This window comes from Passer montanus, unplaced genomic scaffold, assembly GCF_014805655.1.
Source record: "Passer montanus isolate IOZ18808 unplaced genomic scaffold, ASM1480565v1 scaffold62, whole genome shotgun sequence".
In the NCBI taxonomy this organism is placed as follows: domain Eukaryota; kingdom Metazoa; phylum Chordata; class Aves; order Passeriformes; family Passeridae; genus Passer; species Passer montanus.
The window spans coordinates 1,785,806-1,813,758 of NW_024371260.1; the positions used below are offsets into that span (position 1 = coordinate 1,785,806).

Consider the following 27,953-nt stretch of genomic DNA (forward strand, 5'->3'; position numbering starts at 1 on the left):
CGGCGGGGACGCGGCTCCCCCGGGCACCGGCAGCGCCGCCGGCCTCTCCCTGCCGCCCGGCCCCGCTGCCGCTGGCGGCGGAGCCGGGGACCGGCAGACGCCCAAGGACAAATGGAGCAACTTCGACCCCACGGGCCTGGAGCGCGCGGCCAAGGCGGCGCGGGAGCTGGACGCGTCCCGTGCGTGAGGGGACGGGCCGGGAGGGCTCGGGGGGTGGGAGCGGGGAGAGGGATGTGGGAGCGGAGGGCAGGAAGGGCAGCCCGGGGATCCCGCCTGGATGGGACGGGTGGAGGGGCTGTGCCCTCTGAGGGATTGCCCTCCATCTTAGGGGGCTGTGCCACCCCTGAGGGGGCTGTGCCACCCCTGAGGCATTGCTTCACACCTGAGGGGGCTGTGCCACACCTGGGGGATTGCTTCACACCTGAGGGGCTGTGCCACCCCTGAGGGATTGCTTCACTCCTGAGGGGCTGTGCCACCCATGAGGCATTGCTCTCCATCTTAGGGGGCTGTGCCACCCCTGAGGGATTGCTCTCCACCTGAGGGGCTGTGCAACACCTGAGGGTTTGCTTCACACCTGAGGGGCTGTGCAACACCCGAGGGGTTATGCCACACCTGGGGGATTGTGCCACCCCTGAGGGGGCTTTGCCACCCCTGAGGGACTGATCTCCTCCTGAGGGGGCTGTTCCACACCTGAGGGATTATTCCACCCCCTGAGGGATTGCTCTCCACCTGAGGGGGCTGTGCCACCCCTGAGGGTTGTGCCACACCTGGGGGATTGTTTCACTTGAGGGATTGCTCTCCATTTGAAGGGCTGTGCCACCCCTGAGGGGGCTGTTCCACCCCTCAAGGATTGCTCCACCTGAGGGGCTGTGCCACCCCTGAGGCATTTTTCCACACCTGAGGGCTTGCTCCACCTGAAGGAATGTTCCACCCCTGAGGGATTTCTCTCCACCTGAGGGATTTCTCTCCACCTGAGGGATTTCTCTCCACCTGAGGGATTTCTCTCCACCTGAGGGGTTGTTGCACACCTGCAGCATTGTTGCACACCTGAGGAATTATTCCACCCCTGAGGGGCTCTTCCACCCCTGAGGAATTGCTCCACCTGGGGTGTTGTTCCACTCTGGAGCAGGGAGCAGAGAAGGGGTGTGTGAGAATCAGACAAACTGCCACAGACACTGAGGGATTTAATGTACCTCTAAAGCCCACTGAGGGATTTAATCTACAGCCTTGGAAGAAGCTTGGATTGGTGTGAAAATACAATACACATATGTTAGGCCAAAAAAAAAATCATAAACTTATGTTTCTGTAGTTATAAGAAAAAATGAACCCAAAATGAACCCAAGATGAACCAAAATGGTCCCAAAATGAACCCAAGGGGAACCCAAATGGTCCCAAAATGCTCCCGGGGTCTCTCCCTGGGCTCAGCTCTGCTCCATGTGCAGGTTGCAGTTCAGTGTCCAATCCCACTGCAGCCCCTGCAGTCCCATCCTTGTTTTCCTCTCTCCAGCCCACATAAGAAAAAATGAACCCAAAATGAACCCAAGATGAACCAAAATGGTCCCAAAATGAACCCAAGGGGAACCCAAATGGTTCACGGGGTCTCTCCCTGGGCTCAGCTCTGCTCCATGTGCAGGTTGCAGTTCAGTGTCCAATCCCACTGCAGCCCCTGCAGTCCCATCCTTGTTTTTCCCTCTCCAGCCCACGGGGTTTGTGCTCCTGGGCTGAGATTTGGATCATTTGTCCTTGGTGCCCAGCTGGAGCAGGAATTGTTTTGTCTCCCTGCTCTGTGCACAGAGCTCACCATGCCCTGATGTGAACCCAGACCCACACACTAAAGCAGCACAGAATGTGAAAAACAGAAAAGGTAAAACCTGAGGCATCAGTACAGAATGTGAAAAACAGAAAAGCCAAAACCTGAGATATCAGTACAGAATGTGAAAAATAGAAAAGTTAAACCTGAGGCATCAGTACAGAGTCTGAAAAATCTAAAAATGAAAGCCTGAGCCATGCCCTGATCTGTTCCCCTCCTGCAGGCCATGCCAAAGATGCTCTGAGCCTGGCCCAGATGCAGGAGCAGACCTTGCAGCTGGAGCAGCAAACCAAACTCAAGGTGGGTTGCAGTTCCTCACCTGGGACTCCTCAGGTAGGCCAGGTTTGGGAGGGACTGAGGTTCAAATTGTAGTTATTTGCCTTTAGGAGAAAAAAAAGGTAATTCTGGCAGGTGAATCTCAGCTAATTCGGCCTATTCTGACACAATTTTGTGTCATTTTGGTTAAAACTTGCATGTCCTGGGTGGTTTTGTAACTCCTGGAGGATCACTGCTGGTTTTGGGGAATGACAGGGGGTCTCTGTGGGAGCTGTGAACTAGCTGGGTGAAGGACAGACTTCTGTTTCTCTTAGAAAGGAATTTAGGGATTGTTTGGGTGTTGGTTGATCTCTTATTTTAATTTTTTAAATTATGTTTAATCCTGAAATGGTTGATTATGGTATTTCTTATGGTCAGTGAGAATTTAATTTTTATGATAATATTTTATTATAATATTCTAGTGCTACATTTCATGATAATATTTTATCATCACATTCTAGCATCAGCTTTTATTATCATATTTTATTATGATATTTTTATTTCTATTTATTTTAATTATTTCTAATTTTTATCACATTTTAACTTCCTGGTGTCAGCGGCCATCTTTCAAAGGCACCACTCTGAATACAGAGGGGTTTCTTGGCATGGCATTGTCAGCAGCATTTCTGCAGAGGGTGATCTGTGAGTGTCTGCCAATTAAACTCTCTCATTATGCCCCAGGAGTACGAGGCTGCCATAGAACAGCTGAAGAATGAACAGATCCGGGTGCAGGCAGAAGAGAGGAGGAAAACCCTCAGTGAAGAAACCAAGCAGCACCAAGCAGTAAGGGCATGAGGGGAGAGCTTGTTTGTGCCTTCCCTTGTAGGAAAAGCAATGATGCTTTCATTATCCCTTTCATTAATTAATTATCTCTTTTTGGAAAGAAGGGCTCTGGGGGTGTTCAGAGGCTGAGCCCCTGTTCTGTCCTGGAATGATGCATTCATTATCCCTTTTATTAATTATCTCTTTTTGGAAAGAAGGGTTCTGGGGTGTTCACAGGCTGAACCTCCATTCTGTCCTGGAATGATGCATTCATTATCCCTTTCATTATCCCTTTCATTAATTAATTATTCCTTTTTGGAAAGAAGGGTTCTGGGGTGTTCACAGGCTGAGCCCCTGTTCTGTCCTGGAGTGATGAATTCATTATCCCTTTTATTAATTATTCCTTTTTGGAAAGAAGGGCTCTGGGGGTGTTCAGAGGCTGAGCCCCTGTTCTGTCCTGGATTTGTGGTGTTGAGCTGGATTTTTAAGCTTGGACTTTTTTTTTGCTCTTGGACTTTTGTTCCCAAGTTCTTGAGCATCCAAAGGAGTTGGTGGTAGCAGTTTCTCCCATTCTGTGTTTTTTGGGGTTTTCCTAAAGGACTTTTTGGGAAATACTGCTTTATCAACTGTTTATGTTAGCCTGGACAGTGAAATGGCTCTGAAGTTATTTGGATTTCAGTCTTAAGTATTTTATTTATTCTGAATTAAACAGGAAAAAATATCTTAAGAGGAGAAGTGATGCAAATCTGAGTCGTTGTCAGCAGTGTTGGTCCTTCCTGGTTTGTTTTAGCTTGAGTGGCTGATGTGGCAATAATCCTGAAACAGGGAAAACAAAGTCTGGCCTTAAGGTTAAAAACTAAATTATGGGGATTTCTTACTCTGAGAGCACAGGAGATGAGGGAATTGGTTAATTTTAATGGATTCTCCAGCTTGGGAAGTTTGCTAGAATGTTTCTTTGGCACGTGGGGCTTTTACCCCGGCAGAGTTTGGACTTTGAGCAGGGCTGGCCCAGGCAGCAGCTGCACACTCAGCTGCTCTCAGGGGCTGGTTCTTCACCTCCTGCTGCTCACAGGCCATCACGTGAGGTCACAGCAGCCCTGTGGGTTACCTGAAACCACAGCAAACTCAGTGCTGGTTTATTCCAGGATGTTTTAGTGTTGCTGAGGAGATAATTCCCAAGCTGTTCTGCTATCCCTGTGTTTGGAATAGAGAATGGTGTCACCCCTGACACAGAGTCCTCCCTGGATGTGGATCCTCAGCCCACTTCCAGTTCAGTGGAGATGACTTGGGTTTGTTTGGGGTTACAGTGGTTGATAAGAGCAATTAACGAGGAACAAGTAAATCTTCATCCAAACCAGAGCCCATCAGCACATCCTGACACTTCTACTGCTTGCAGTCACCAGTCCAGCTGAAGTGGTTTAGAACATGAAAACCTTATTTTTCCCCCTGAAGTCTCCTTTTGTGGGCTAAGAAACCCTTGCTCATTGTTTTGACAGCTGTGATACCATAAAATGAACTCAGACTGTAGAGATTTCTTAGCACAGAGAAGATTTTGGTGCTGACTGAGGGTATTTTGCCCTGTTCACATTCAAACCCGGGATAATTTTTTTGGTGTGAATTGTCCTGTTTTATTTAGTCTTTTTTCTTCCTGAACCTCATTTCCCTGAGGAGCAGCTGTTTTTAACTGCCTGGTCTGTGTGTTGTGTGTTGTTTTTTGAAGAGAGCCCAGTACCAGGACAAGCTGGCACGGCAGCGCTACGACGAGCAGATGCGGCAGCAGGTAGGGTGGGTTCCTGCTCTGATCCAGCTGGGAAGGGCTGGGAGCCTCCTGAAATCCAGGAGATGCTCTGGAGCTGTGCCCTGGCCTGCTGGGCACAGTTTATTATCAGCACTGCACATCAAGGGCTGGGCATTAGGGCAAAGCAGCAGCTTGGGATTAGGAGGAGAAATCTGGGAGATGAGGAGAGGAAAACACACTGCAACCTGAGCAGCAGCTCCTTGGAAATATTTGGAGTGATGCCTTGGGAAGGCTGACCTAGAACAGACTGGACAGAGCTAAAGAATAAAGCAGGGATTTATGTGTGAAAAACAGAAAAGCCAAACCTGAGGTGTCAGCACAGAATCTGGAAAATAGAAAAGCCAAAACCTGAGGCATCAGTAGCACTTAAGTTTACACTTGATGGAGTCATTACAACATCAGCATCTCTTCTGCTCTCATCTCTCCCTATAGCAACTTGCCAATGAGGAAAATCTGAGGAAGCAGGAGGAATCTGTGCAGAAGCAGGAGGCCATGAGGCGAGGTGAGTGTTCTGTTCAGCTGCTGGGGTGTGAGGCCATGTGCATCCTTGTGCTGGTCTCTGTGCCCTTGCTGTGTTTGGTGGCAGATTGGCAGAACAGGTAAACCCCAGGAGAGCTAAAATTACCAATTGCTTCCAAGGTTAGGTTTAGAAAGGGCTGTACTCCTAAACATGTGCCCTGTCACTCCTGGATTTCCCAGTGAACTGTCAGCAATTCGTAAATTCTGATTTCATACTGATATCTAAAATAGAACCAGTTTTGAGGAGGGGAAAGAAACAAAACATCTTCTGGGAGGAGTGGCTGAATCTGTGTCACCTCATCTCCATTCAGTTTCCTGCAGAAAATAAAAAAGTTGTGGTGTGAAACTTGCTTAGTTTCTTTTTGTTGTTGGGAATTGCCAGAATTCCTGGGTTTGCAGAGCTCCCCTGGGGTGCAGGTCTCAGGAATGTTAAGAAATATTCATGTTAATTAATAGGATGGGATGGGAAGGGTGGTTTGCTCTGAGCACAGATGTGGCCAGCTGTGCTGCCATCCAGTGAGGGAAATGTAGCCTAAATAAAACATCCCTGTAGGGTTGGGTTATTTTATTCCTGAATTTCCTGTTCATTCTCCTTTCACACAATTCCACGTTTGAAGTAACAGAGCTTCCAAAAATCCCCTCTGGGACCGGCAGCTCCCTTTTGCTTCTCTTCCTTCCAGCGCACTGCAACTTCCCTGGTGTTTTCCTCCTCCCTCACATTAATCCACCCAAAAACTTGCCCTCTGTGCTGTTCTTTTCCCCCCAAGCTACCGTGGAGAGGGAGATGGAGCTGCGGCACAAGAACGAGATGCTGCGGGTGGAGGCGGAGGCGCGGGCGCGCGCCAAGGCCGAGCGCGAGAACGCCGACATCATCCGCGAGCAGATCCGCCTCAAGGCCGCCGAGCACCGCCAGACCGTGCTCGAGTCGCTGCGGTGCGTGAGGGCAGCGCCTGAGCTCGGCAGGGTGTGCTCCTGCGGGGCACTTTCTGTCTCCCAGCACCTGGGAGATCCTGGGCTTTGCTCCTCTGGTGCTGCTCCAAGTGTGTCACAGCACATGGGGTTTGTTCCTCTGAGGAATTGCAGCCTGGTGCTTCTCCCACATGTGGGAGATCCTGGGGTTTGTTCCTCTGAGGAATTGCAGCCTGGTGCTTCTCCCACATGTGGGAGATCCTGGGGTTTGTTCCTCTGAGGAATTGCAGCCTGGTGCTTCTCCCACATGTGGGAGAACCTGGGGTTTCTTCCTCTGGTGCTGCTCCAAGTGTGTCCTAGCCTGTAGGAGAAGCTGGGGTTTATTCTTCCAGGGAATTTCAGCCTGGTGCTTCTCCAAGTGTGTCCCAGCACATGGGAGAACCTGGGCTTTGTTCCTCCAAGGAATTTCAGCCTGGTGCTTCTCCCACATGTGAGAAAAGCTGGGGTTTGTTCCCTTGAGGAATTTCAGCCTGGTGCTTGTCCAAGTGTGTCCAGCACGTTGGAAAAGCTGGGGTTTGTTCCTCTGGTGCTTCTCCAAGTGTGTCCCCACATATGGGAGACCCTGGGGTTTGTTCCTCCAGGGAATTCCAGTGTTGTGTGACCTCTCTGGTTTGTCTCGCTACATTGTCACCTGAATGACAGCCAGAGACATTTGGAGTGATACAATTTTTCTGACAGATTATTTCAAGCCTTTGCCTCCAGTCCTGGAGCTCAGTAACTCTGAGAACCCCTCGGTTCTTTCAGTTCCCCTCAGTTCTTCCAGAACATCCATCACAAAGGTATCATGCAGTTTGGCTCCTCAGGGCTGGGTGTTCACCTTGGGAATTGGTTGATTTTAGGTCCTTTGAGATTTTGAACAAAAAAGCTTTAGAGTTAAATACCTGCAGTTCAGCACAAATCATGCATTAAAGGAGTAAATTGTTACCATCTTAAGGCCAGGTGCTTTTCTGGATTTAATCCCAGCTCAGGTTTAGGCATCAGAGGATTATAAATGTATTTTCCATGCTTGTTCATGTTCCAGTTCTGAGGTGAGCCCTTAGCTTTGACTTGTTCTGAACATGAACAACTTTTAACACAATCTGAAATCCTGTCTTTAAAATATTGAGTCCTTGAATTCCCTTTCTCTCCTGCTTGCTGTTTGCTTGCCACAGGACAGCTGGGATGCTCTTTGGGGAAGGATTCCGTGCTTTTGTGACAGACTGGGACAAAGTCACAGCCACGGTAAGGCTGGGAAACCTGTCAGTAACTTCCAGAAAAACCTGTCTGTAAATGTGTGTGAAACTCCTGATTGTGTCACAGCTTTAGATCTAATTTTGATGTAGCCTAGAGAGCACTTAGAGAGCTGTTATGTGTGCTAAATAAATTGATTAAAGGCCAGACCAGCATCTTTTCACAGGACAGAAGAGCTTGGCAATGGAGTCTTGGGGACAGCAAGTTGTTTCTCAGTGTAATCCTTAAAACAACAGTGAAAATGTATTTTTGGTAGCGTGGCTGGTTAAAATAGAAATTCTGCTTTAAGTCAGCCACCACCATCTGCTCCACCCTCTGATTTTATACACACAGGCTGCTACAAAACATCCTTTGCCTGGGAGCACTGGGGAGAGCAAGGCAAGCTTTTAGTGGCTCCTTTTGTCATCTGTACCTGGGGTGTCTGCAGCACTCAGAGCCTTTTGTGGATCAGTGCTGGGTGCTTTGAGCTGTGCATTCACTTGACCCACATACCAATTGTCATTTTTGCTCTTCTCTTGTGAATTTGGGACATTTAGCTTAAAAAAAAAAAAAGAAAAAGGGTAAGTATATTTTTGGAAAGGAGATAACACAGCTGGAACTCATATTTTCTGTTGCTTTGAAAGGTTTGAAATTACTATAAGGCAAGAACCAGTCAGTTATTTTAAGGTTCTTGTAAATAAAAATTTTTGGGCTGAATTTTCAGCTCTAAGTGCTGCTCTTTCTCTGCCTCTTCCCAGCCAAGCAGAACCCCAAAAGTTCTACCTCAGGTTTTTTGGTTCATTCTGGTTTTAGTGTAATTCACTTTATTTACTGATCACAGACCCATTCCTTTGCTTGATACCTTAAGACAAAAGGGTAGACTGTAATCAGACTGATTTTTAGAGTGTGCAATTGGGTTCTTGTTTGATACAGAACTCATTTTTAAAGCTCTGCTTCTCTGTATCTTGTGCCATGAACATCAGTGAGGTCCAAAAGTCTGCGGAAATGACATCAGATCCACCCAGGCACAGGAACTTTGTGCTGGATGGTCCAAGAGAGCATGAGATCATGGCTCTGTTTTTAGAGGGAGGCTGCTAAAAAGGTGAAATCTGTTCTGTGTTCTGTATCTGAGCTGAGCTGGGTGTGGAGATCCCTCACTCTTTGCATCCTGGAACTCACAGTTCTGATCCCTTCGTGTTCCCACCCAGAGCAGAAGTGATGTCACACATTTCAGCAGAGGGAGAGCTACCAGATGGTGCCTCATGCTTTACTGAACAGTGCCATCCTTGTTGTCCTTGAGGCTTCTGACCCTCATCTGTACTTGCAGGAGAAGTCAGCTTATTTGAAAAGCAATTGCTGCAGTTTGCTCTTTTCTCTGATATAAATTGTTGGCATCAGCTTTAAGCTGACTCCAGAGTCTGGAGTGTTTCTGCTTCACTGGCAAATCGATGGCAATGGCTCATTTTGTGGGGTTTCTGAAGGAGCAACCCAGTGAGTGATGGTAATTCCCATTCCCATGATGGTAATTCCCATTCCCATGATGATTTTGGCTCTGTTTTTCCTCTGGAACCCCTAATTCCCTCTGCTTTTGGGGCTGGCACAGCTCTCACCTTCAGCAGATATTCCCTTTTTATTCCTCACTGTGCCCTGCCTTGGTGGCAGCCACAATTCAGCTGTTTTACCTTGGCAGCTGAAATTCAGCTGGCATTTTCTGGTGTGAAGTGGGGCATTCTGGCAGGCAGCACCTGGCTGGTGTGGCTGGTTTATCTTCATCACTCAATTTAGCTGAAAATTCAGCCCCACACTTTTTGGCTGGTGTGGCTGTTTTATTTTCACTCAATTTAGTTGAAAATTCTGCCCCACACTTTTTGCCTGGTGTGGCTGTTTTATTTTCACTCAATTTAATAGAAAATTCTGCCCCACACTTTTTGGCTGGTGTGGCTGTTTTATTTTCATTCATTTTAGTTGAGAATTCAGCCCCACACTTTTTGGCTGGTGTGGCTGTTTTATTTTCACTCAATTTAATAGAAAATTCTGCCCCACACTTTTTGCCTGGTGTGGCCATTTTATCTTCATCACTCAAATTTACTTGAAAATCTGGACATCCCCACTTTTTTTTGGGCAGGATGTACTTTTGGATTCAGGATTAAATGCTTCACTTGTGCTTCCTCTGCTTTCTGCTGTGCAAGAGCAGTCAGTGAACAGGGAGTGTGAGACCTTGACTGTCTGAACAGGGATAAAACACCTTACCAAAAATAAACCCCTCCTGCTCAGCATTTGTCCTGAATCTTAATTCCCCACCACAGGGCAGCCTGCACACAACAGCACTGCCTTGCCGAGTGGTTTTTGCTCATCTTTCCTCCTTTTTTTTGCAGGTGGCAGGTCTCACCCTGCTGGCAGTGGGGGTTTATTCTGCCAAAAATGCCACGGCTGTAGCAGGGCGTTACATAGAGGCAAGGCTGGGCAAACCCTCCCTGGTGAGGGAAACCTCCAGGATCACGGTGCTGGAGGCTCTGAAACATCCCATCAAGGTAAAATTCACCTTTGGTTCTGTGCTCCACTCAGCAAAGCTCAGGCTGGGGTTGTCAGTGGGTCTGAATAAATGCAATGTTGGAGGTGGAATGGGTGGGCTGAGCCCACTGGTGTTCTGTGAGGTGTTTTAGTCCAAGTGAGTTGTCAAAATGTGGTTTTTTTCTGCCTGTGAGTAACTGAATTTGTCCTCTCAAGGTTGGTAAACGTCTCACCAGCAAGGCTCAGGATGCCCTTGAAGGAGTTGTTCTCAGTGTGAGTACTTTGTTTTCCTGTCTTGGGCTGTGAAGGATGACTTTGGCTTCCAAATAAGAGCTGCTGGTTCCTTAAACTCACTTCTAAAGCTGTAATTCCAGCAGTTTTGGAGTCACAGCACCCGTGGGACACTGAGACCATAAATAAGCTCCTGTGTTCAGTGTGACATGCATTAAGCAGCCTGTTCACCTTTTTTTCCTCTGTGAAAAGCAGTTGGAAGCCTTGGTTCAGTCCTTGCTCTGCTGCAGTTTCTCTCTGTAGTCAGCATGTGAAGATTCAGAATTCCACTTGTGCCATCTGAAGTTAAGGATTACTGAACCCAAACCAGCTTCTAGGCAAAAAAAAAAAATCTAAATATTGTGTGCATTTGCCCACCCTGAGATTGGTTCTTAGCTTGCTAATTAGTGCTACTTCTCTATATTTACTTCTGAATTTGATTCCTGGCAAATTTAAGAGCTGCTTGAAGCTGCTGAGAGAAAATGCTCCTGCAGGAATAACTCTCACCCAGTATCCCCAAATGCAGTAGTAACATAAATATGAGTTTATGACTTGAGAAGGAATTAGCACTGCAAAGAGTTGCTGATGTTTTGACATATCCCTCCCAGGGCATCCATTAGGAAGTGAATATTTAGGTGTTATCTGTTCCTAGAGTAGTCACTGTACTCCTTCCTGCACTGCTGCTTTTTCTTATGAAAGAATTGTAGCCAAGTGGACAGAAAACCAAGTAAATCCTCACATAGGACAGGAAATGACCTTGGTGTGGAGTCATGAGCAGCTGAAGTTAAGACTTAAAAGCTTGAGCCTGGAGTGCTGCCTCCTTCCTGCAGGTACTGGTTTGGGAACCTGGTAGGTGCAGCTCTTTTGGTACCTTCTGATCCTTAAATTTAACTCTTTCCTTGCAGCCCCAGCTGGAAGCACGTGTGAGAGACATTGCCATAGCAACAAGAAACACAAAAAAGAACAAAAGCCTCTACAGGAACATTCTGATGTACGGGCCCCCTGGCACTGGGAAAACTCTTTTTGCCAAGGTAAAAACCCTGCCAAGATTCTGCCAACCTGCACCTTGCAAAGGGTTCTGAAAATCCCAGGGCCCGAGGAGCCTCCCTGGGCTGGAGTTTTGCATGAACATTGTTTTCTGCTGGGGAGGGAGGCAAGGGCAGCTCTGAATCAGTGGGTTGTGGTGCTGAGAGGAGCCACAGGAGCTTTTCCATCTGGGAAAAGCCCTTGGAGCTGGGATTTGTGGGAACCACAGCAGCAGCAGCCACTTCCTGGCCACCTCTGCTGGGTTTGTGCCCTTGGCTAAATGGCTCCTTCCTGCTCTGTGTGCAGAGCCACTGCCAGGATGATTTTTACATGGATTGGAGTCAGAATTTGATTTTTTCCCTTGTTTTTCAGTGCTTGTCCACAAGACCTAAGTTTCATCACCTTTTTAACAGTGGCATATTTGCCAAACTGATGCAAGTTGGATTTTTTTTCCCTCTATCAGTACATTAAACCCATACCCAAATAGTTTTTTGAGATTATGGCTTTGTATGGTGCCTACTGGATTTCTAAAGCCACCAAGTTTGGGTTTCTAAAACCCATAGAGATGGGCAGAAATGGAAAAAATAAACAAAATCATAGCATCAGCCCCTTCATACCCACCTCTATTGGGTTTATGTGGTTTATTTTTTGCCCTAAACAAAAAATTGCCACTAAGTGCTAAAGAACATCAAGAAGCCAACACCTCCCCTCTTCAAACCAGCAGTGACAGAACTAAACTGCCTTAATTCCCTCTTCATTTTCATGGCCTTGCAGTGAGAGAAGAGCTTTGATTTGCTGGTTTTTGTTCCATTGCAGAAATTGGCTGTGCACTCAGGCATGGATTATGCCATCATGACAGGAGGGGACGTGGCCCCCATGGGCAGGGAAGGGGTCACAGCCATGCACAAACTCTTTGACTGGGCCAACACCAGTAGAAGAGGGTAAGTTGAGCTTTTCTTTAATCCTCAATTTTGGTTTTACTCAAAAAATCCTCACCACAGCAGTGGTGAGCTCCAAAATCCCTCACCCACAACTACAACAGTGTAGCTGAGCCCCTCAGTTCCTGTTATTGAGTGAGGTAACACAGACTCTCCTGAAGTTTTCCTAGAATGGGTGTATCCTCGTTAATTAGTAATATTTTAAAAGCTGAACTCATTTGCTTTTCTGTTCTCTCATTTCTTTTCTGTCCTCTCAGAGCATTTTTACACCAGCTTTTCCAGATCAGTCATAATTTGATTGTCTGATCTCACCCAAGCAGGAGGAGACTTCCTGCCCACTTGAAAGCTGGGACAAATTTCCTTCAGGGTGATTAATGATCTGGCATTAATTAGAAGATTAGCACAAATCAGGTGTTCACATTCTGGATGTTCCCTGTTGCAGCTGCTCAGATTTTAAACACTGATAGTATTTAAATCCAGCTTCTGGTTTACTTTTGAGTCTCAAGCAGGAGGAGTGAATTATTAGAAATAAAAGAGGATAAGGAGGAGATAGATGCTAAAGGCATTGAAATCAGATGTAAAAATCACAAACAAATTTTGCTTTTTCAGTCACCTTTAAAAGCAAATTTTTATCTGCAGAGGCTCCTCAGGCTGAGGCTGAATTTTGGCTCCCTGATTTTGTAGGAGTGTGTGGTTCATTTGCTCCTACCAATGTAAATGGATTTTTGAGGTTGCTTGTCCAGCCAGGATGGTTAAAATTCAATATTGAACTTTCAGGAGGTGTCACTTTGGGTTTTGTGCTGCTTTGAGCTCAGATCTGTAAATGTGGCTGCCCAGTGATTTATGTGTTCTCTGATTGCCTGAGATGGACATTATCTTGCAGTGTCTCTTTTAATCCTTGCTTCATTCATCACCTAAATCTTTCTATTTCCCCTTACAAAGAAAAAAGCAGGGATTTAAAAGCAGGATTTCAATTTTAAGCTTCTATCCTGAGGAGCTGTAGAAGGGGAAGTGTTAGAATTTAAGTGAGCTTAGAATTTAAGTGAGAAGTTGGAAGAGATGTGAGGATACTCAGCTGGATGCTTCCATCAAGGAATTCTCTTCCAGCACTGCCTGGCTCTGAATTCCTCTGCCCTGATAAAAATTTCTGTGCACTTCAGCTTCCTACACTGCCTGATCAAAGCTTACATGTGTCCATAAAATCAATATCCTCACCTCCAGCAGCACTGAAGTATTTAAGCATATTTAATTCTGAATATGCACCAGTGTTAGCTGTTTGCTATTTAGCTGAAATTGTGATAATTGACACTTTTCTGCAGAGAATCTTTGGGAGAAGCTGGGGCTGGGTGGAAAATGTTAAGAGGCCTGAAATCCCCTGGAAGAAAGCTGGGTTTGAAGTTAGGCAAGGAGGTGATACAAGCTGTGACAGCTTTATGAGCAGCCTGGTTCTGTTATTGATAAACATCTTCACAGGCTCAGTCCCTTGGGAAGAGCACTGCCCTTGGGTTAGAAGTGAATTTATTTTGGTGAATAATTCATGGGCTTTATTAATTCACTTCTCCACAGGTAGTAAAACCATTACATTAGTGCTGCTGTGGTTTGGGAAAGAAAAACCTCAGAAAACAGCAAAGCAGGCTGAGCACAGGACTCTGCTTTGAGCTTTTCACAGTGGCACGAGGAGGAAAAATGGCAGGGAGGTGTCACTGTCACCAAGATTTCTGTATTGTGCCCTTGCACACATCTCTCTAAAGAGGAGGGGATGCTAAAGGACCACTCAGACTGCAGCAGGTCCCAATTTCCATGGCAGTGACATCCAGCACTGCCAGCCACAACCTGCACACTGTGCCTGTGGAAACTCCCACCTGCATTTCAAAATGCAGGGAGTTTAAGGCCATGTGCCTTAGCCTTGCTTCAATCTGCTTCTGAACAGCAGGAGCAGAACTCCAGAGGCCTGGGGGCAGATTTCTGGCCTGAGGTGTGTGAAATAAATCCATTTTTCAGCTGCTGGGCTGAGCCAGGTGCACACCATGGACAGGTTGCTGCAGCTTGGCTCCAAAATGCTGCCTGAGGAAATGAGGTTGCTTGTGCAATTCTTGGGGTGTTGGCAGCCTGGCAGTGGGGCAGGAGGACCCTGGAGCCAGCTGAGCCTCTGCTGGGAATTCCAGACTTTCTGTGCCCCCAGGAGAGCCCTGCACTGAGCTGGGGCCGTGGAGAAGCTTCCAGAATGGAATGGTGGAGCTGGGATTGTGGGTGTGGGGTTGGGATAGAAGGGTGGGAGGTCACAGGGTGGGAAACTGAGAGGCTGGGGTTTAGAATAATGTAATATATGTAGAGCAAGGTGGAGGTTTTGGGGTGGAGGCTGCTCCTTCTTCTCCTTCTTTTTGTACTTCTACTTCACCTTCTTCTCCTTTTTCTCCTTCTTCTTTACCTTGTCCACCTTCTTCACCTTCTCCTTCTGCACCTTCTCCTCCTCCTTCTCCTACTCCTCCTTCTCCTCCCTGGCTTTGGGTGGTTTTGTGTAACTGAATAAAAAGCCCCCATTGCAGGCCATGGGTGGTTGGTTGTTGGGTTAAAAGTAAAAATAATTTAGGTGTCATTTCTTAATTGGTCACTTTATCCCTAAAAGGTCTCATAGAGAGAGAGAGGGCTCCATTTTTGGTTTGTTGGAGTGAAGTGCTGCAGACCTCAGGGCTTGTGAGACTCTAACATAGATAAGAACTAACAAACATCTGAGTCCAAACAAGAAATTCCATCTTGTCCATTTAATCCCAACCCTGGCAAAGAAGAAGCAAAGACTCCCCAGGCCTGCCTTCCCCTGTCCTGTTACTGTGGCTGCTTTCCTTTTGCAGCCTCCTGCTCTTCGTGGACGAGGCAGATGCATTCCTGAGGAAAAGGGCCACAGTAAGTGCTGGGTGTGTGTCTGCTCTGCTCCTGCTTTGCTCCTGCTCCTTCTCTACTCCTTTCCTGCTCCTGCTCCTTCTTCTGTTCCTTTTCCTTCTCCTGCTCCTTTTCCTTCTCCTGCCACTTCTCCTGCTCTGCTCCTCCTTCTCCTGTTCCTTTTCCTTCTCCTGCTCTGCTCCTCCTTCTCCTGTTCCTTTTCCTTCTCCTGCTCTGCTCCTCCTTCTCCTGTTCCTTTTCCTTCTCCTGCTCTGCTCCTGTTCCTTTTTCCTTCTCCTGCTCCTTTTTCCTTCTCCTGCTCCTTTTTCCTTCTCCTGCTCCTTTTTCCTTCTCCTGCTCCTTTTTCCTTCTCCTTCTCCTTCTCCTTCTCCTTCTCCTTCTCCTTCTCCTTCTCCTTCTCCTTCTCCTCCTTCTCCTCCTTCTCCTCCTTCTCCTCCTTCTCCTCCTTCTCCTCCTTCTCCTCTTCTCCTTCTCCTTCTCCTTCGCTCCTGCTCTGCTTCTCCTCCTGCTCCTCCTTAAATAAAGGAACAGAAATAAATTATCAAATAACAGAATTCCCTTTGTCCTGAATGCTGACCAAAGCTCTGAGCTCTCTGCAGTGCTGATCCTCCTTTGGCTTTCATCTTTGCAGGAGAAAATCAGTGAAGATCTCAGAGCAACTTTAAATGCATTTCTGCACAGAACAGGGCAGCACAGCAACAAGTGAGTATCCAGTTCCAGCAGCTGATATTTCCCTGGGTTGAGGAAAGTCTTTAAAGGGTCTCTGGTGCACAAATGGAAGTTGGGAATGCTCTGTGCTGCTGAGGGATTGAACAAACCCTGCAGAGAATATCCCTGTTTTACTTCATGTGCTGAATGTAGCTTGTTCCTCCTTCAGCTTTTCCTGCCACTTGGAAACCAGAACAGAAGGAAAATTTTTTCCTGGAACTTTGGTGATATTTGGACATCTTGAGTGTCTTGATGTTTATATTTTCTTCCTTGGCAAGTTACTGTTTATTCAAGAGCCCAGGAAAATCACTACCACAAAAATTCAGAGTTATCCTGGCTGGGTGCTTCATGTTCCCTGGAAAAACACTTGAGTGCTGCTTGCTCCTCTCCAGTGACCTCTTCCCATCCTGTGCTTGTGTGGGCAGAGCTCTGAGTTTCCATCTGACTCCATTTCTTCCCCTGAGCAGGGTGGCAATGTCACTGTCCCCACTTTGTCACCTCCCTGGGAGCTCCCTGCCCAGTTCAGCCAAATTTCCTGCCTCTCATAACAGAGAGGTGACCTTTCCTCCACCTTTCTCAAATCATAGTTGATTTTTTTGGTGTGAACTTTACTTACTTGTTAGAATTTCTCCTGTCACGACTGAGCCAACAAGAAAAGTTGTCTCTGGCTTTATGTGGGGAAAGTGAGGTTTTTAATGATGAACTCCTGAAAGACTTTTTAAGTAACCTCATGACATTGAAATAAATATCCTGGAAGGTCAAAATGTTCCAGAGCATTTTCTGTCCTCTTGAACTTGTTGGAACCCTTGCAGCTCTGACTGATAATTGCTTGTGTGTCTGTCCCAGAGGTGCCTGGGAAGAGGTGATTTTCTAAAATAAATAAATTGCTAGAAAGCAAGGTGTTGATCCTGCAAAAACCTTGCTTTTTCCTTTGGGAGGAGAGCAGATCCCTTCTGAAATGATCCATGGAGTTGCTCTATAAATTGCTCAGTATAATTATTATTATTTCATTATATTTGCAAGAATAATCACAATAAATATTTGTCCTGCAAATCAGGGACAGGCAGAGGATGGTTCTTTCTTTCCCCTGATTTTAAATTGATTTGGAGCAGCTCTGGGGGTGTTTTTTGGGTGCTGGGGATGGTTTTTTCTTTATCCTGATATAAAATTACCTCAGAAGAGTTCTGAGGATGTTTTTGGGGTGTTGGGGATGAGTTTCTTTCTTTCCCCTGATTTTAAATTGATTTGGAGCAGCTCTGGGGGTGTTTTTTGGGTGCTGGGGATGGTTTTTTCTTTCCCCTGATTTTAAATTGCCATGGAAGAGTTCTGGGGATGTTTTTGGGTGCTGGGGATGAGTTTCTTTCTTTCTCCTGATATTAAATTACCTCAGGAGAGTTCTGGGGATGTTTTTGGGGTGTTGGGGATGGTTTTTTCTTTATCCTGATATTAAATTACCTCAGGAGAGTTCTGGGGATGTTTTTGGGGTGTTGGGGATGGTTTTTTCTTTATCCTGATATTAAATTGCCTCAGGAGAGTTCTGGGGGTGTTTTTTGGATGTTGGGGATGTGTTTCTTTCTTTCCCTGATTTTAAATTGATTTGGAGGAACTCTGGGGGTGTTTTTTGGGTGCTGAGGATGTTTCTTTCTTTCCCCTGATATAAAATTACCTCAGAAGAGTTCTGGGGATGTTTTTTGGGTTTTGGGGATGTGTTTCTTTCTTTCCCCGATTTTAAATTGCCATGGAAGAGTTCTGGGGATGTTTCTTTCTTTCCCCTGATATTAAATTGCCTTGGAGCAGCTCTGGGGGTGCTTTTTGGGGAGCTGGGGCTGCTCAGAACAGCTGAACTCTCATTTGCAATGAGCTCTGACATTGAATTCAGCCCTGATTTCAACCATGAGCCATCTGAGGACACTGAACATGTCCTGGTGATTCATGCACTGCTTTTTACTTCTGAGCAGCCTTATTGCTGCTCTGGGCAAGGAGCAGCCCTGCCTCGTGAGTGGGAGCTCAGTGGAATGGGTGCAATGGGCTGTGTAAATGGGGTGCTTTGGTGACACCCTGAGGAGAGCTCTTCCTCCAGCAGGGAATTGCTGCCTTTCACCTTCCCAAAATCAGCTGCCTGGCTGAATATCAGGCAATCCTCAATCCAGGCTTGTGTTTCTGCAAGTCTTTGTTGGTGGAAAAGCCACAAAAAAGCCACAAAAGTCTTGTCCTGGCCAAGTAATCTCCAAAAGTGACAGCAGGGAACACGGCCCCTTGTAGCCAATGATTCAGCCAGACAGCAGGAACATCAATATTCCAATAGCTGTGCTTAAAAGCCCATTTCAAATTATTAGGCACTGTTAAACTGGTGACATCAATTAAAGCATTAAAGTATTGGCACAGGGAAGAAGCATCATTACAAAGCAATAAAAAAAAAGGAGTTTGGAGCTGGAAACTCCAAAATGCAGCAGGACCTGGAGCAGCACATCTGTACCGTGGAGCAGAGCTTGGGCTGCACACTTCAGACTGTTAGAACAGCCCAAAAGACATTTTATTGTGCTGCTTGAGGTGCTGTTAAAGCTGTTTCTGAGGAATCCAGGTTTTTTTCCAGCTGATGAAACATCTTTGATCCCAACCACGGCAGCTCCCGACGTTCACACTTCCCTCATCCATTTTGATTTTGATGGCTTTGTCAGTCTATCCTTTATATTTTTTTTCCCCTAATTCCAGGTTTATGCTTGTTTTAGCAAGCAACCAGCCTGAGCAGTTTGACTGGGCCATCAACGACAGGATAGATGAGATGGTGAACTTTGAGCTGCCCCAGCTGGAGGAGCGCGAGCGCCTGGTCAGGATGTACTTCGACCAGCACGTCCTGAAGCCAGCCACAGAGGGCAAACAGTGAGTGCCCCTCACAGCTCTCCCACCCTGGAGAATTCCCTTCCTTTCTTTGTTTTTCCTCATCCCCTTTCCTGTGTGTTCTGTCTATAAACCCACTCTCAACAAACAAAAGACTTGGGAGATGATTCTCTCTGTCTCAACGCGATGCCATGCCAGATTTTTTTGTTGTGCCCTTAAAATTCAGGAGGCATTAATGCAAGCAAGAATCTGTGGGAGCTACACAACAGCCAAAAAGTTGTTCTGCCTTTCAGGAGGTTGAAGCTGGCCCAGTTTGATTATGGCAAGAAGTGCTCAGAGATTGCCAGGCTGACCGAGGGCATGTCGGGCCGGGAGATCTCCCAGCTTGCTGTGGCGTGGCAGGTGAGTGGGGCTTTTCTCTTTTCCCCTTCCTTTTCCTCTCTCCCTTTTCCCCCTCTCCCTTTTCCCCCTCTCCCTTTTCCCCCTCTCCCTTTTCCCCCTCTCCCTTTTCCCCCTCTCCCTTTTCCCCCTCTCCCTTTTCCCCCTCTCCCTTTTCCCCCTCTCCCTTTTCCCCCTCTCCCTTTCCCTCTTCTTTCCCCCCGGGAGGTCTCAGGCTGTGATCCTGCATTCCCAGCTCATCCCTCCCTGTGGAAGTTCATTGATCCATCGGGTGGTACCAGATCCCAGCTGCCTCTGGGGTGGGTGTTGCAATATCAGCACAATTCCCCATCCCATCCACAGGAGCAGTTTTGATAATCCTGGTGGGGAATCCCTTGTGGAATTTGGGTCAAGCAGGTGAGTTTGGGGCAGTTTGGGCAGCCCCTGCTGGCCACTCTCAGGAAGCTCAGCAGAACAGAAACCTGGTGTTGGTGCCCTGAACCATCCTCCTTCCCTCCTTTCATTGCAATTTGAGCTATCAAAGAAACAAAAGTAACTTCAATTTGAGCTGAAAAAAAATAGATATTTGTTCCATATATAAAAATAAGAAATGCCCTCACTTGGAGTACAATCATTCATGTTCTCAGCAAGCTTTAGTGTCAGTTTTTTGGGTTTTTTTATTTAAATCAGGTTTTCACCTTGTTCTGTCACAGCTGCCAGTTTCTTACTGGATTGTGCATTTCCATAAACTAACCCAGAAATACCAACTGAAGGAATGTGCTCCAATTTGTGTGTCATGTAACCTACTCATGTCAGCTTCCTTTCAGGGCTTGTAAAAACAAAGTGGCTTTTTGTTTAGCTCTTCAATGTTTAATTTAGTTTAGCAGCTCACAAACATCTGACGAAGTTTGTGCATTTCATTCCTTCTACCACTGATTTTCCACCTTTTAAGGAACACAAATATTTATCCTTTCTAGTATAAATTAATTTTAATTGCAGCAGTCATGAGCTGAGGTCCAATTTGAGTGCTGTTAGTTCTTGTTTTATTCTTTGGTGGCACACAGCTGGTTAATTTTCCTGTATCATTTTTGTGATATTGAATCATATTTCAAAATGTGTGCTGTCATCTGCCCCACGTATGTGAAAGGCTTTGCTGCCAACTATTTCCTGTAATAAGAAGTTGTGATAAATGATCCTTAGCTTTTTATCACCCCTTATCAGCAAGTTTGTCATTTCTCCCCAGGAATGACCTCAGCTTTTATCATTTATCCTTTAAGTGCTGCTGAAGGAAGGAAAAAGGTGGGGGTGGCTAATTTTCCCTGACAGCTTTTAAAAATGTGCCTCGTGCTGCCAGCACTGTTAACAAGGTTTGGTGTAAAATTGCTGCAGGAAGTTGTTGTGCTCCTCTCTGCTCTCATGGAGCACTCAAAGGCTTTAAATAAAAACCACTCAGGAGAGGGGAATGGGGAGAAATATCTGAGTTGGTTGATGTAGAAAGAAACTTCATTTGTGTGAAAATCAGAGTGAAAATCAGAGTGAAAATCAAAGGGAGCTCATTTCTTGTGGGTCAGGAAGGGCAGGGGGATGTGCCAAGGTCACTGGCCATGAGGGCATCCAGGCTGGGATGGGAATTCTCTGGGAGCTGTTGGTGCTCTGGGGGTTCTTTTTCACTCACTTGTGGTGTCTGATTGTGATTTGAGCTTTTCTGGTTTTCATCTATTTATAATCCTGCAGTTCTTTAGTGTAGAACTCTAAATTTCATGTCCAGTGTGAGCTGCTGTCTTCACATTTTGGGCAGACACAACAATTCCTCTCCAGGCCTGGCAGTCAAGGACACCTCACTGCCCCAGGCCCCAAAAAAATTAAATAAAAATTAGTTTGGGGGGAGCAAACTGAGAATAAATTCCTTCATTACCTGAAGCTGTAATTAGAAGATTAAACCCCAATATGCAAATGCACCAAACTTACAAAAATATGAAACCCTGTGGCTTGTTGTCCATTTTTTGGACGAGGAATTTGGAGCTGCTGTGTCCCGCTGCCTTTGGGTTTGCCTCAGCAGCTTTGGGGGAAAAGCCCCTCTCCAGGCAGGTGAATTTGCTCACCCCCAGCTGCTCTCCTGGGAGCTGTTGGTGTTTTAGGTCCTGTTTTGGCCCTGCTGGCTCCTTGGAGCATCAGGGAAGGTTCAAGGCTTGGTTTTCCAGCCTTCCTGGCAGTGTTTTCCTGCCTTCCTGCTCTCCTTCCCGTGGTGCTGGTGCACCCCTGTGGATGCTGTGCTCTGAACTGGGTCAGGGAGCTGAGCAGAGATAAAAATAGCTTGGCAGGATGAGTTAACTGCATAGCTACAGTGCTCAGGCTAGGTAGGGGCTGGAGGAGCCAGAAATGCCTCCCAAAAATCCTCATCAGGCTGGGTGCAGCAGTGCAGGCTGCTTGTGGACCACAGACCCTCTGTATTTCTTACACCTCACACCAATAGATCATTTCTGGTCTTATAATTCCCTTTTAATTCAAGGTGCAGCCTGCCAAAGGTGGGGAATAATCTGATTTCAGAATTTCCTGAGCTGGGAAAAGCCCACAGGGATCATCCAGGTCCATCCCTGCAGGGGTCAGAGCCCATCTCCCCACCCTGAGCCCCTCCTGAGTGCACACCTCAGCCACAGCAAGGTTGGTGTGGCCCTGCTGGAGTTTGCAGCCTCTGGGATCATGAACTGGATCCCAGAGATGGTTTTGGGAGAAATTCTGGAGCTTTAGGGGGTGAAAGCATGCCAAGCATCTTCCCTGGGCCAGCAGCAGTGGCCCCTCTGTCCTGTGAGTGAGCTCCCACGAGGATTCTCCTGCCAGTGTTGAATTTAAAAACCATCTCAGGTAAATTGAGCAGCAGCTGCAGCTCTCAGAGGCTTCACTCCACCACGAGCTGGGTTGGAGGTGGATTTGCTGTCACTCACACGAAGCTCTACCCCACTGCTCTTCCACTCTGTCCTGAATTTACCAACAGCAGAAAAAACCAAGAAGCAGAAAAGCCAAGAGTGTAACCTCTAGCACTGGGAGAAATATTGCTGTCTGGCACAGGCAGGAGTGTGCGTGCTAAAAATCCATTTTAATCTCTCCTGCAGAAGTCTGAGCACTCCCTTTTGTCCTTGTGCTTTTCCATTGCCCTTTATGGCTCCAGCATGGATGGACTCAGGCATTTTCACCTTAAAAATTCCCCTCAGCTCTGTCTCCAGTCGTGTGCAGACTTCCCAGCCCTGTACTCCAAGCTGCTGATGTGCTTTAGATAAAATGTCAAAACCTAAAAGCAACCTTTCACTATTCCAAGCTGTAATCTTGGAAAACTGTTTTGGCAGCATTTCAGGAGAATTCCCAGGAGTTTTATGTCCCAGTGTGAGCTTCCTGTCATTTCCTTGCCTTTTATGCCACTGACATAAATGCCTTTTTTTTTTTTTTTAACTCCCTGAACCTTGTTTATACTTTAAAAATAGCTCTTGTATTTTTGTGGTTTATTTTATTTTTTTTCATCAGGCTATTTTCATTATAAATGGGATTTAAATGATACAGATGACTCTGGCCAGGTTCAAATAAACCACAAATCTTGGCTGAAATGAAACATGAGGTCATTCAGGCTGGACTTGTCATCTGTTCCATCCTCAGCAAACACAATTATTTCATAATTAGGTTTGAGGGATAAAACAGCAATTGCTGCACTGGAGAAAATGGGTTAAAATTTGCCCATGCAGGAGGCAGAGGTATGAATATAAATGAAGCTTGGTACCATTTTTATGTGTGTGCAAGCTACTCCCAGAAGGGGCAGCTGCTTCTCCCATTTGCTTTCTTGACAGCAAGGGCCTAAGGCTTTCTAAAAATAGAAAGTCATTGAGAAAATCAGCAGAGCATGAACTGCACAGCTTTGCAGGAGGTTCCACTCCGGGCTGGATGGGCTGTGCAGAGCCAGGGAGGAGGGCAGGCACAGCATCCTGCCCAAAAACCCCCCCAGGAAAGCTCTTCTTTCATTTTTAACCACCCCACCAGGGCTGCACTGAGAGCCCTGTGAGCAAAAATGAAAACGTGAAGGGGGTGAGGGAGGTCTGAACAAAACCTTTGCAGTGCTCTCCTTTTGCAGAGAGGTGCTGTGGGAATGTTTGGCAGTGCTGAGGATCCTGCTCAGGCACTGAGAGCAGCACGAGAGCCTTTGAGAACAAATAAATAGAGAATAAACAATAATAAATAGAGAATTCTCTCTTTACAGACCTGCTCCTTCCCAAGGCCAGGCTTTAGTCCTGGTTTTAAGCAGGAGCAGCAGCCTGGCTTGTCAGTGCTGCCTGGAGGAGGGATTGCAGGGGCTTTGCACAGGGGAAGGATTTGGTGGTGCTGGCAGGAAAAACCAGCACCTGCCAGCTCTGCTGGGCTCTGCATGAGACCTTTGGTGGTCTGACCACCAAAAAAAAGGCTGAAAAATAGATTAGAGGAGCCTGAAAACCACGAGAACCTTTTTCTTACTCTGGAAATAATTATTTCTCCTTGCATCTCCTCAGTGATGTAACAGGCAGCTCTAACCCTTGGGGGTGGCAGAGCAGCAGCTCCTCCTGGCTTTGTCTTCTGCCCCATGGGCACCCCTGGGCAGGGGGTGTGAAAGGGGCACCCCTGAGTTTGTTCCTGTGCTGCTGTTGCTGTCAGGCTCGTGCCTGGCTGGAGTTGGTGTTTGCACCATCAGTAATTGATGGAGCCTGTGTGTGATGCCTCAGAATCACTGCAGGGTGCCCTGAAATCCAAGTTACAGTCACTGGGACAGGGGCAGAGGGTTGGCACCTGACAGTCCTGGGTGTGGGTGAGGTTTGGGGCTCTTGGGGCCAGGCAGGGGTGGGTGGGGAGCTGCAGGGCTCCCTGCCCTCATCCCAATCCCTGAGCAGCCACGGGATCCCTGTACAGCCAGGGGATCTCTGTGCAGCCAAGGAATCTTTGTACAACCAAGGAGTCTCTGTGCAGCCAGGGGATCTGTTCAGCCAAGGGATCTCTGTACAACTAAGGGATCCCTCTACAGTTACTGGATCCCTGTACAACCCTCTGTTCAGCCAAGGGATCCCTGTGCAGTCAATGGATCCCTGTACAACCTTTTGTACAGCCATGGGATCTCTGTGCAGCCAAGAAATCTCTGTACAACCCTCTGTGCAGCCAGGGGATCCCTGTACAGCCAAGAGATCTCTGTACAACCCTCTGTGCAGCCAGGGGATCCCTGTACAGCCAAGAGATCTCTGTGATCCCTCTACAGTTACTGGATCCCTGTACAACCCTCTGTTCAGCCAAGGGATCCCTGTGCAGTCAATGGATCCCTGTACAACCTTTTGTACAGCCATGGGATCCCTGTACAGCCAAGAGATCTCTGTACAACCCTCTGTGCAGCCAGGGGATCTCTGTGCAGCCAGGAAATCTCTGTACAACCCTCTGTGCAGCCAGGGGATCTCTGTGCAGCCAAGAAATCTCTGTACAACCCTCTGTGCAGCCAGGGGATCTCTGTGCAGCCAAGCTCCCTCATTCCCCGAGCTGCTCACGGGAGCACTTGCAGAGGGAGGACCCAGATTTAGAAATCTGCAGCTCGGGGGCTGCTCTGTTACCTTGGAGATGGGTGCAGCTGCCAGCACAAGCATCCTTCCCTTCCCTTGCCTTGCCTCGTGTGCTGTGCTGGCAGCTCAGGCTGAGCCCAGCTGTCCTGCGTGTCCCCTGCACGAGGGACAGTCCCTCTGCTGCCCCACAGGCCTGCTGCCCCGTGGCACAGGGTGGCAGGAGCTGCCAGCCCTTCCACGAGGAGCTGTGCTCACCTCTGTGCTCACCTCTGTGCTGCCTGTGCCAGCAGAACTGGGCTGGGGAGCTGGGAGGAAAGGGAAGCTCCTGTGGGCATTTGGGAGCAGGGTGGGAGCTGCCACAGCACTCAAGTGATGCAGGGGCTGTTCCTGAGGGAGTGCACGAGGAAAGCAGGACAAGGCACATTAAACATCATTTTAGAGGCACATTAAAGATCATTTTAGAGGCACCACTTTGCCCGTGTTCCCCCCAGCACTGCTGTTTGTTCTGCTGTGCAAGTGTTCAAACAATTCTTTGTTGCTTTGGAGGGAGTTGTTCCATCACCCTCCTGCACCCATCTCTCTTCACTTTATTGGCTTCACACGTGCAGCTGCTTTAGAGCAGGAGGGGAAATTTAAAGGAGCAAAATGTGGGATCTTTTCTTCTGAAAACAAGGTTTCACACATGCAGCTGTTTTAGAGCAGGAGAGGAAATTTAAAGGAGACAAGTGGGGCCTTTTCTCAAAACAAGGTTTCACACATGCAGCTCTTCTAGAGCAGGAGAGGAAATTTGAAGAAGACAAGTGTGGTCTTCTAGAAAGAAGGCTTCACACATGCAGCTGTTTTAGAGCAGGAGAGGAAATTTAAAGGAGCCAAATGTGGGTATTTTCTTCTGGAAACAAGGCTTCACATGTGCAGCTGCTTCAGAGCAGGAGAGGAAATTTAAAGGAGCCAAATGTGGGTCTTTTCTTCTGAAAACAAGGTTTTACCCATGCAGCTCTTCTAGAGCAGGAGAGGAAATTTAAAGGAGACAAGTGAGGTCTTTTCTTCTGGAAACAAGGCTTCACATGTGCAGCTGCTTCAGAGCAGGAGAGGAAATTTAAAGGAGCCAAATGTGGGTCTTTTCTTCTGAAAACAAGGTTTTACCCATGCAGCTCTTCTAGAGCAGGAGAGGAAATTTAAAGGAGACAAGTGAGGTCTTTTCTTCTGGAAACAAGGCTTCACATGTGCAGCTGTTTTACAGCAGGAGAGGAAATTTAAGGAAGGCAAATGTGGGATCTTTTCTTCTGGAAACGGGATTTGGTGCCCAGGAAATCCAGAGGCGGGCAGAGCTCGTTGGTGATCCCCGCGCACCACGAGGAACGAGAACCTTGTGGGGGGAAATCGCCCGTGGGGAAGGGACCAGCGGCCAGGGAGCACCTGAGCTGTCCCCTGAGGGTGGGACACGCCAGCCCCGAGCTGCCCGAGGTGTCCTTGTCCCCACAGGCAGCAGCCTACGCCTCGGAGGACGGCGTGCTGACCGAGGCCATGATGGACGCGCGCGTGGCCGACGCCGTGCGCCAGCACCGCCAGAAGATGGAGTGGCTCAAAACAGAAGGTGCTGAAGGCAGCAGAGAGACTGCCAGGAGCCCCCTGCTGCCTTCCCCCGAGGGGACACCAGTGTGAGAGAGTCACCTGAGCAGAGGGAAAGGGAAAGGTTTGGTGGAGTGACCCGTGGGGAGCAGCCCTGGGTGCTGCTGCCTCGGCCTGCGGGGTGTCGTGGTTTGAAGTGCACCAGAAAATAAAAAAAAGGGTTCAATAAGGCACAAATAGCTGGATTTATTAAAGGACCCCTTGGTGAAACACCACTGGCTGTGCTGGTCTCTGTGGCCTGACCCCAAGTCCTCCTGAGCTGTTTCTGCAGTGTCCCAGCACCTGTGGGAGCCTGGATTGTCCAGCCTGACACTCCCACAGTGAAATTTGTAGGGTTTGTGCTCCAGTTTCTGCAGTGTCCCAGTGCCTGTGGGAACCTGGGATTGTCCAGCCTGACACTCCCACACAGTGAAATTTGTAGGGTTTGTGCTCCATTTCTCACCCTTTTACCCCCAGGTCCTGCCCATGACAGCTCCTTGCTCACTTGAGTCACCCTTCAGAGTAAATTTTGCTTAGAAATGTGGATTTGGGGGGATTCTCTGGTTGAGCTGGAGTCAACACACGTGGTCTGAGAGCAGCCCCACATATTTTTCCCCCAAGTAAATCCCTTTTTTCCATGGAGAGATGAGTTTGGGGCACACAGAGGTAGCATGGTCTGAAGAGAGAGATGAGTGGGGTTGGTTTGCTCCCACTGCTGCCATCAGGCTCCTCCTGCCACACAAATTTCTGCTGCATTTCTGGAACAGCTGGGAAAATGTGCCATTGTCAAGCCCTGAGCACGAGCCTTGATGAGATGACATTTGTTCTTCTGAGCGTATGAGAGACACGTTAGAAAATCTGATTTTTTTTTTCTCTGTGTTTGAACTGGATTTGAACTCTGTGCTCTGCTCTGAGGCCTCTTCTGTAGCTGCACAGCTCAGGCACGTTGGCCTGACCCAAATCTGTGCCCTTGAGTCACTCGTGAGCTCTTTTCTCACCCAGGAGCTGCCACCAGCCCTGCTTGGCCCACCCCGAGCTGTTCCCTGGCAGGAGCTGGTGAGAGAATTATTTCCTGTTCTTCCTTGTGGGACACCAGGAGCAATTCCTGAGGCTGCAAACCCTCCCTGCCTGGGCTGCCAGCATCCCCCACACAACTCCTGCCATCTTCCCCTGGCAGAACGTGGAGAGGATTTTCAGAAGCTGCTCCTGATTTTTGTAACCCTGTGCCACTCACCTGGTGCCAGGTGCATTGCTGTGGGCTGGGGGGGATCTCCAAACCAAACCACACGTTTGATGTTCAGAATTATTGAAATTGCTCAAACCCCACTTTTTCCCCTTCCCTTTCAGGTGTAGTTGTCCTTCAGTCAGGACTGGTTAATCCTGGCTCAGGATTAGTTATTCCAGGCTTTCCCTTTCCTGCTCAGCTCCCATCTCCTGGGGCTGGACAGAAATAATTCCAGTTATGATTTTACTAAAATTATTTCTGTCAAACCCCAGGAGATGGGAGCTGAGCAGAGCCACTGCTGAACCCCCTGCCAAGGAATGATTTCAGGGATTCCAATCCCTGACTGTGCCCTAAACCTGCAAATCCCTCCCCAGGCAAAAGTAAAAGTTTAAAATCTTAAAAGGGTATAAGATGAAATTTGTTGATAATAATTAAAAGAAGAGTAATAAGAATTATAATAAAAATTTTAGAATATTTTTTAATAATAAGAAGGCTGTCACCTGTCACACTGTGCTGTTATTTCATCCTCAGCCCTAATTCCCCTAATCCTGCCTTGCCAGTCCAGTCCTTGCCCCTCTCCCTGGAGGGGATTCCATCCCCTGGAGGTGATTCCTTGTCC

At 47.6% G+C, this 27,953-nt stretch overlaps 1 protein-coding gene across 2 annotated transcripts; it reads left to right on the forward strand.

The window, feature by feature from the left end:
- Positions 1-6: 6 nt before the first annotated feature.
- ATAD3A (ATPase family AAA domain containing 3A) lies at positions 7-26,345 on the forward strand. Of its 2 annotated transcripts, none has more exons than XM_039727567.1 (16): positions 7-179; positions 2,034-2,110; positions 2,807-2,908; positions 4,608-4,667; positions 5,118-5,187; positions 5,972-6,137; positions 7,325-7,394; positions 9,758-9,913; positions 10,110-10,166; positions 11,069-11,194; positions 12,006-12,130; positions 14,911-15,028; positions 15,657-15,727; positions 18,446-18,613; positions 18,865-18,973; positions 25,984-26,345. In XM_039727567.1, exons 2-16 carry the CDS (start codon positions 2,066-2,068, stop codon positions 26,161-26,163), a joined length of 1,623 nt encoding a protein of 540 aa, XP_039583501.1. In that variant the 5' UTR covers positions 7-179; positions 2,034-2,065; the 3' UTR covers positions 26,164-26,345. The 2 variants fall into 2 exon arrangements, with proteins under 2 accessions (XP_039583501.1, XP_039583502.1); XM_039727568.1 differs by having other exon boundaries at positions 14,977-15,028.
- The last annotated feature ends 1,608 nt before the right edge of the window (positions 26,346-27,953 follow it).

Excerpts from the sequence above, each read along its gene's own strand:
- ATAD3A (XM_039727567.1), top strand. The coding sequence starts at position 2,066 with ATGCAGGAGCAGACCTTGCAGCTGGAGCAGCAAACCAAACTCAAG. Across the intron at positions 10,167-11,068 it reads TTGAAGGAGTTGTTCTCAGT|CCCCAGCTGGAAGCACGTGT; the intron begins GTGAGTACTTTG and ends CTTTCCTTGCAG. Across the intron at positions 15,728-18,445 it reads ACAGGGCAGCACAGCAACAA|GTTTATGCTTGTTTTAGCAA; the intron begins GTGAGTATCCAG and ends CCCTAATTCCAG.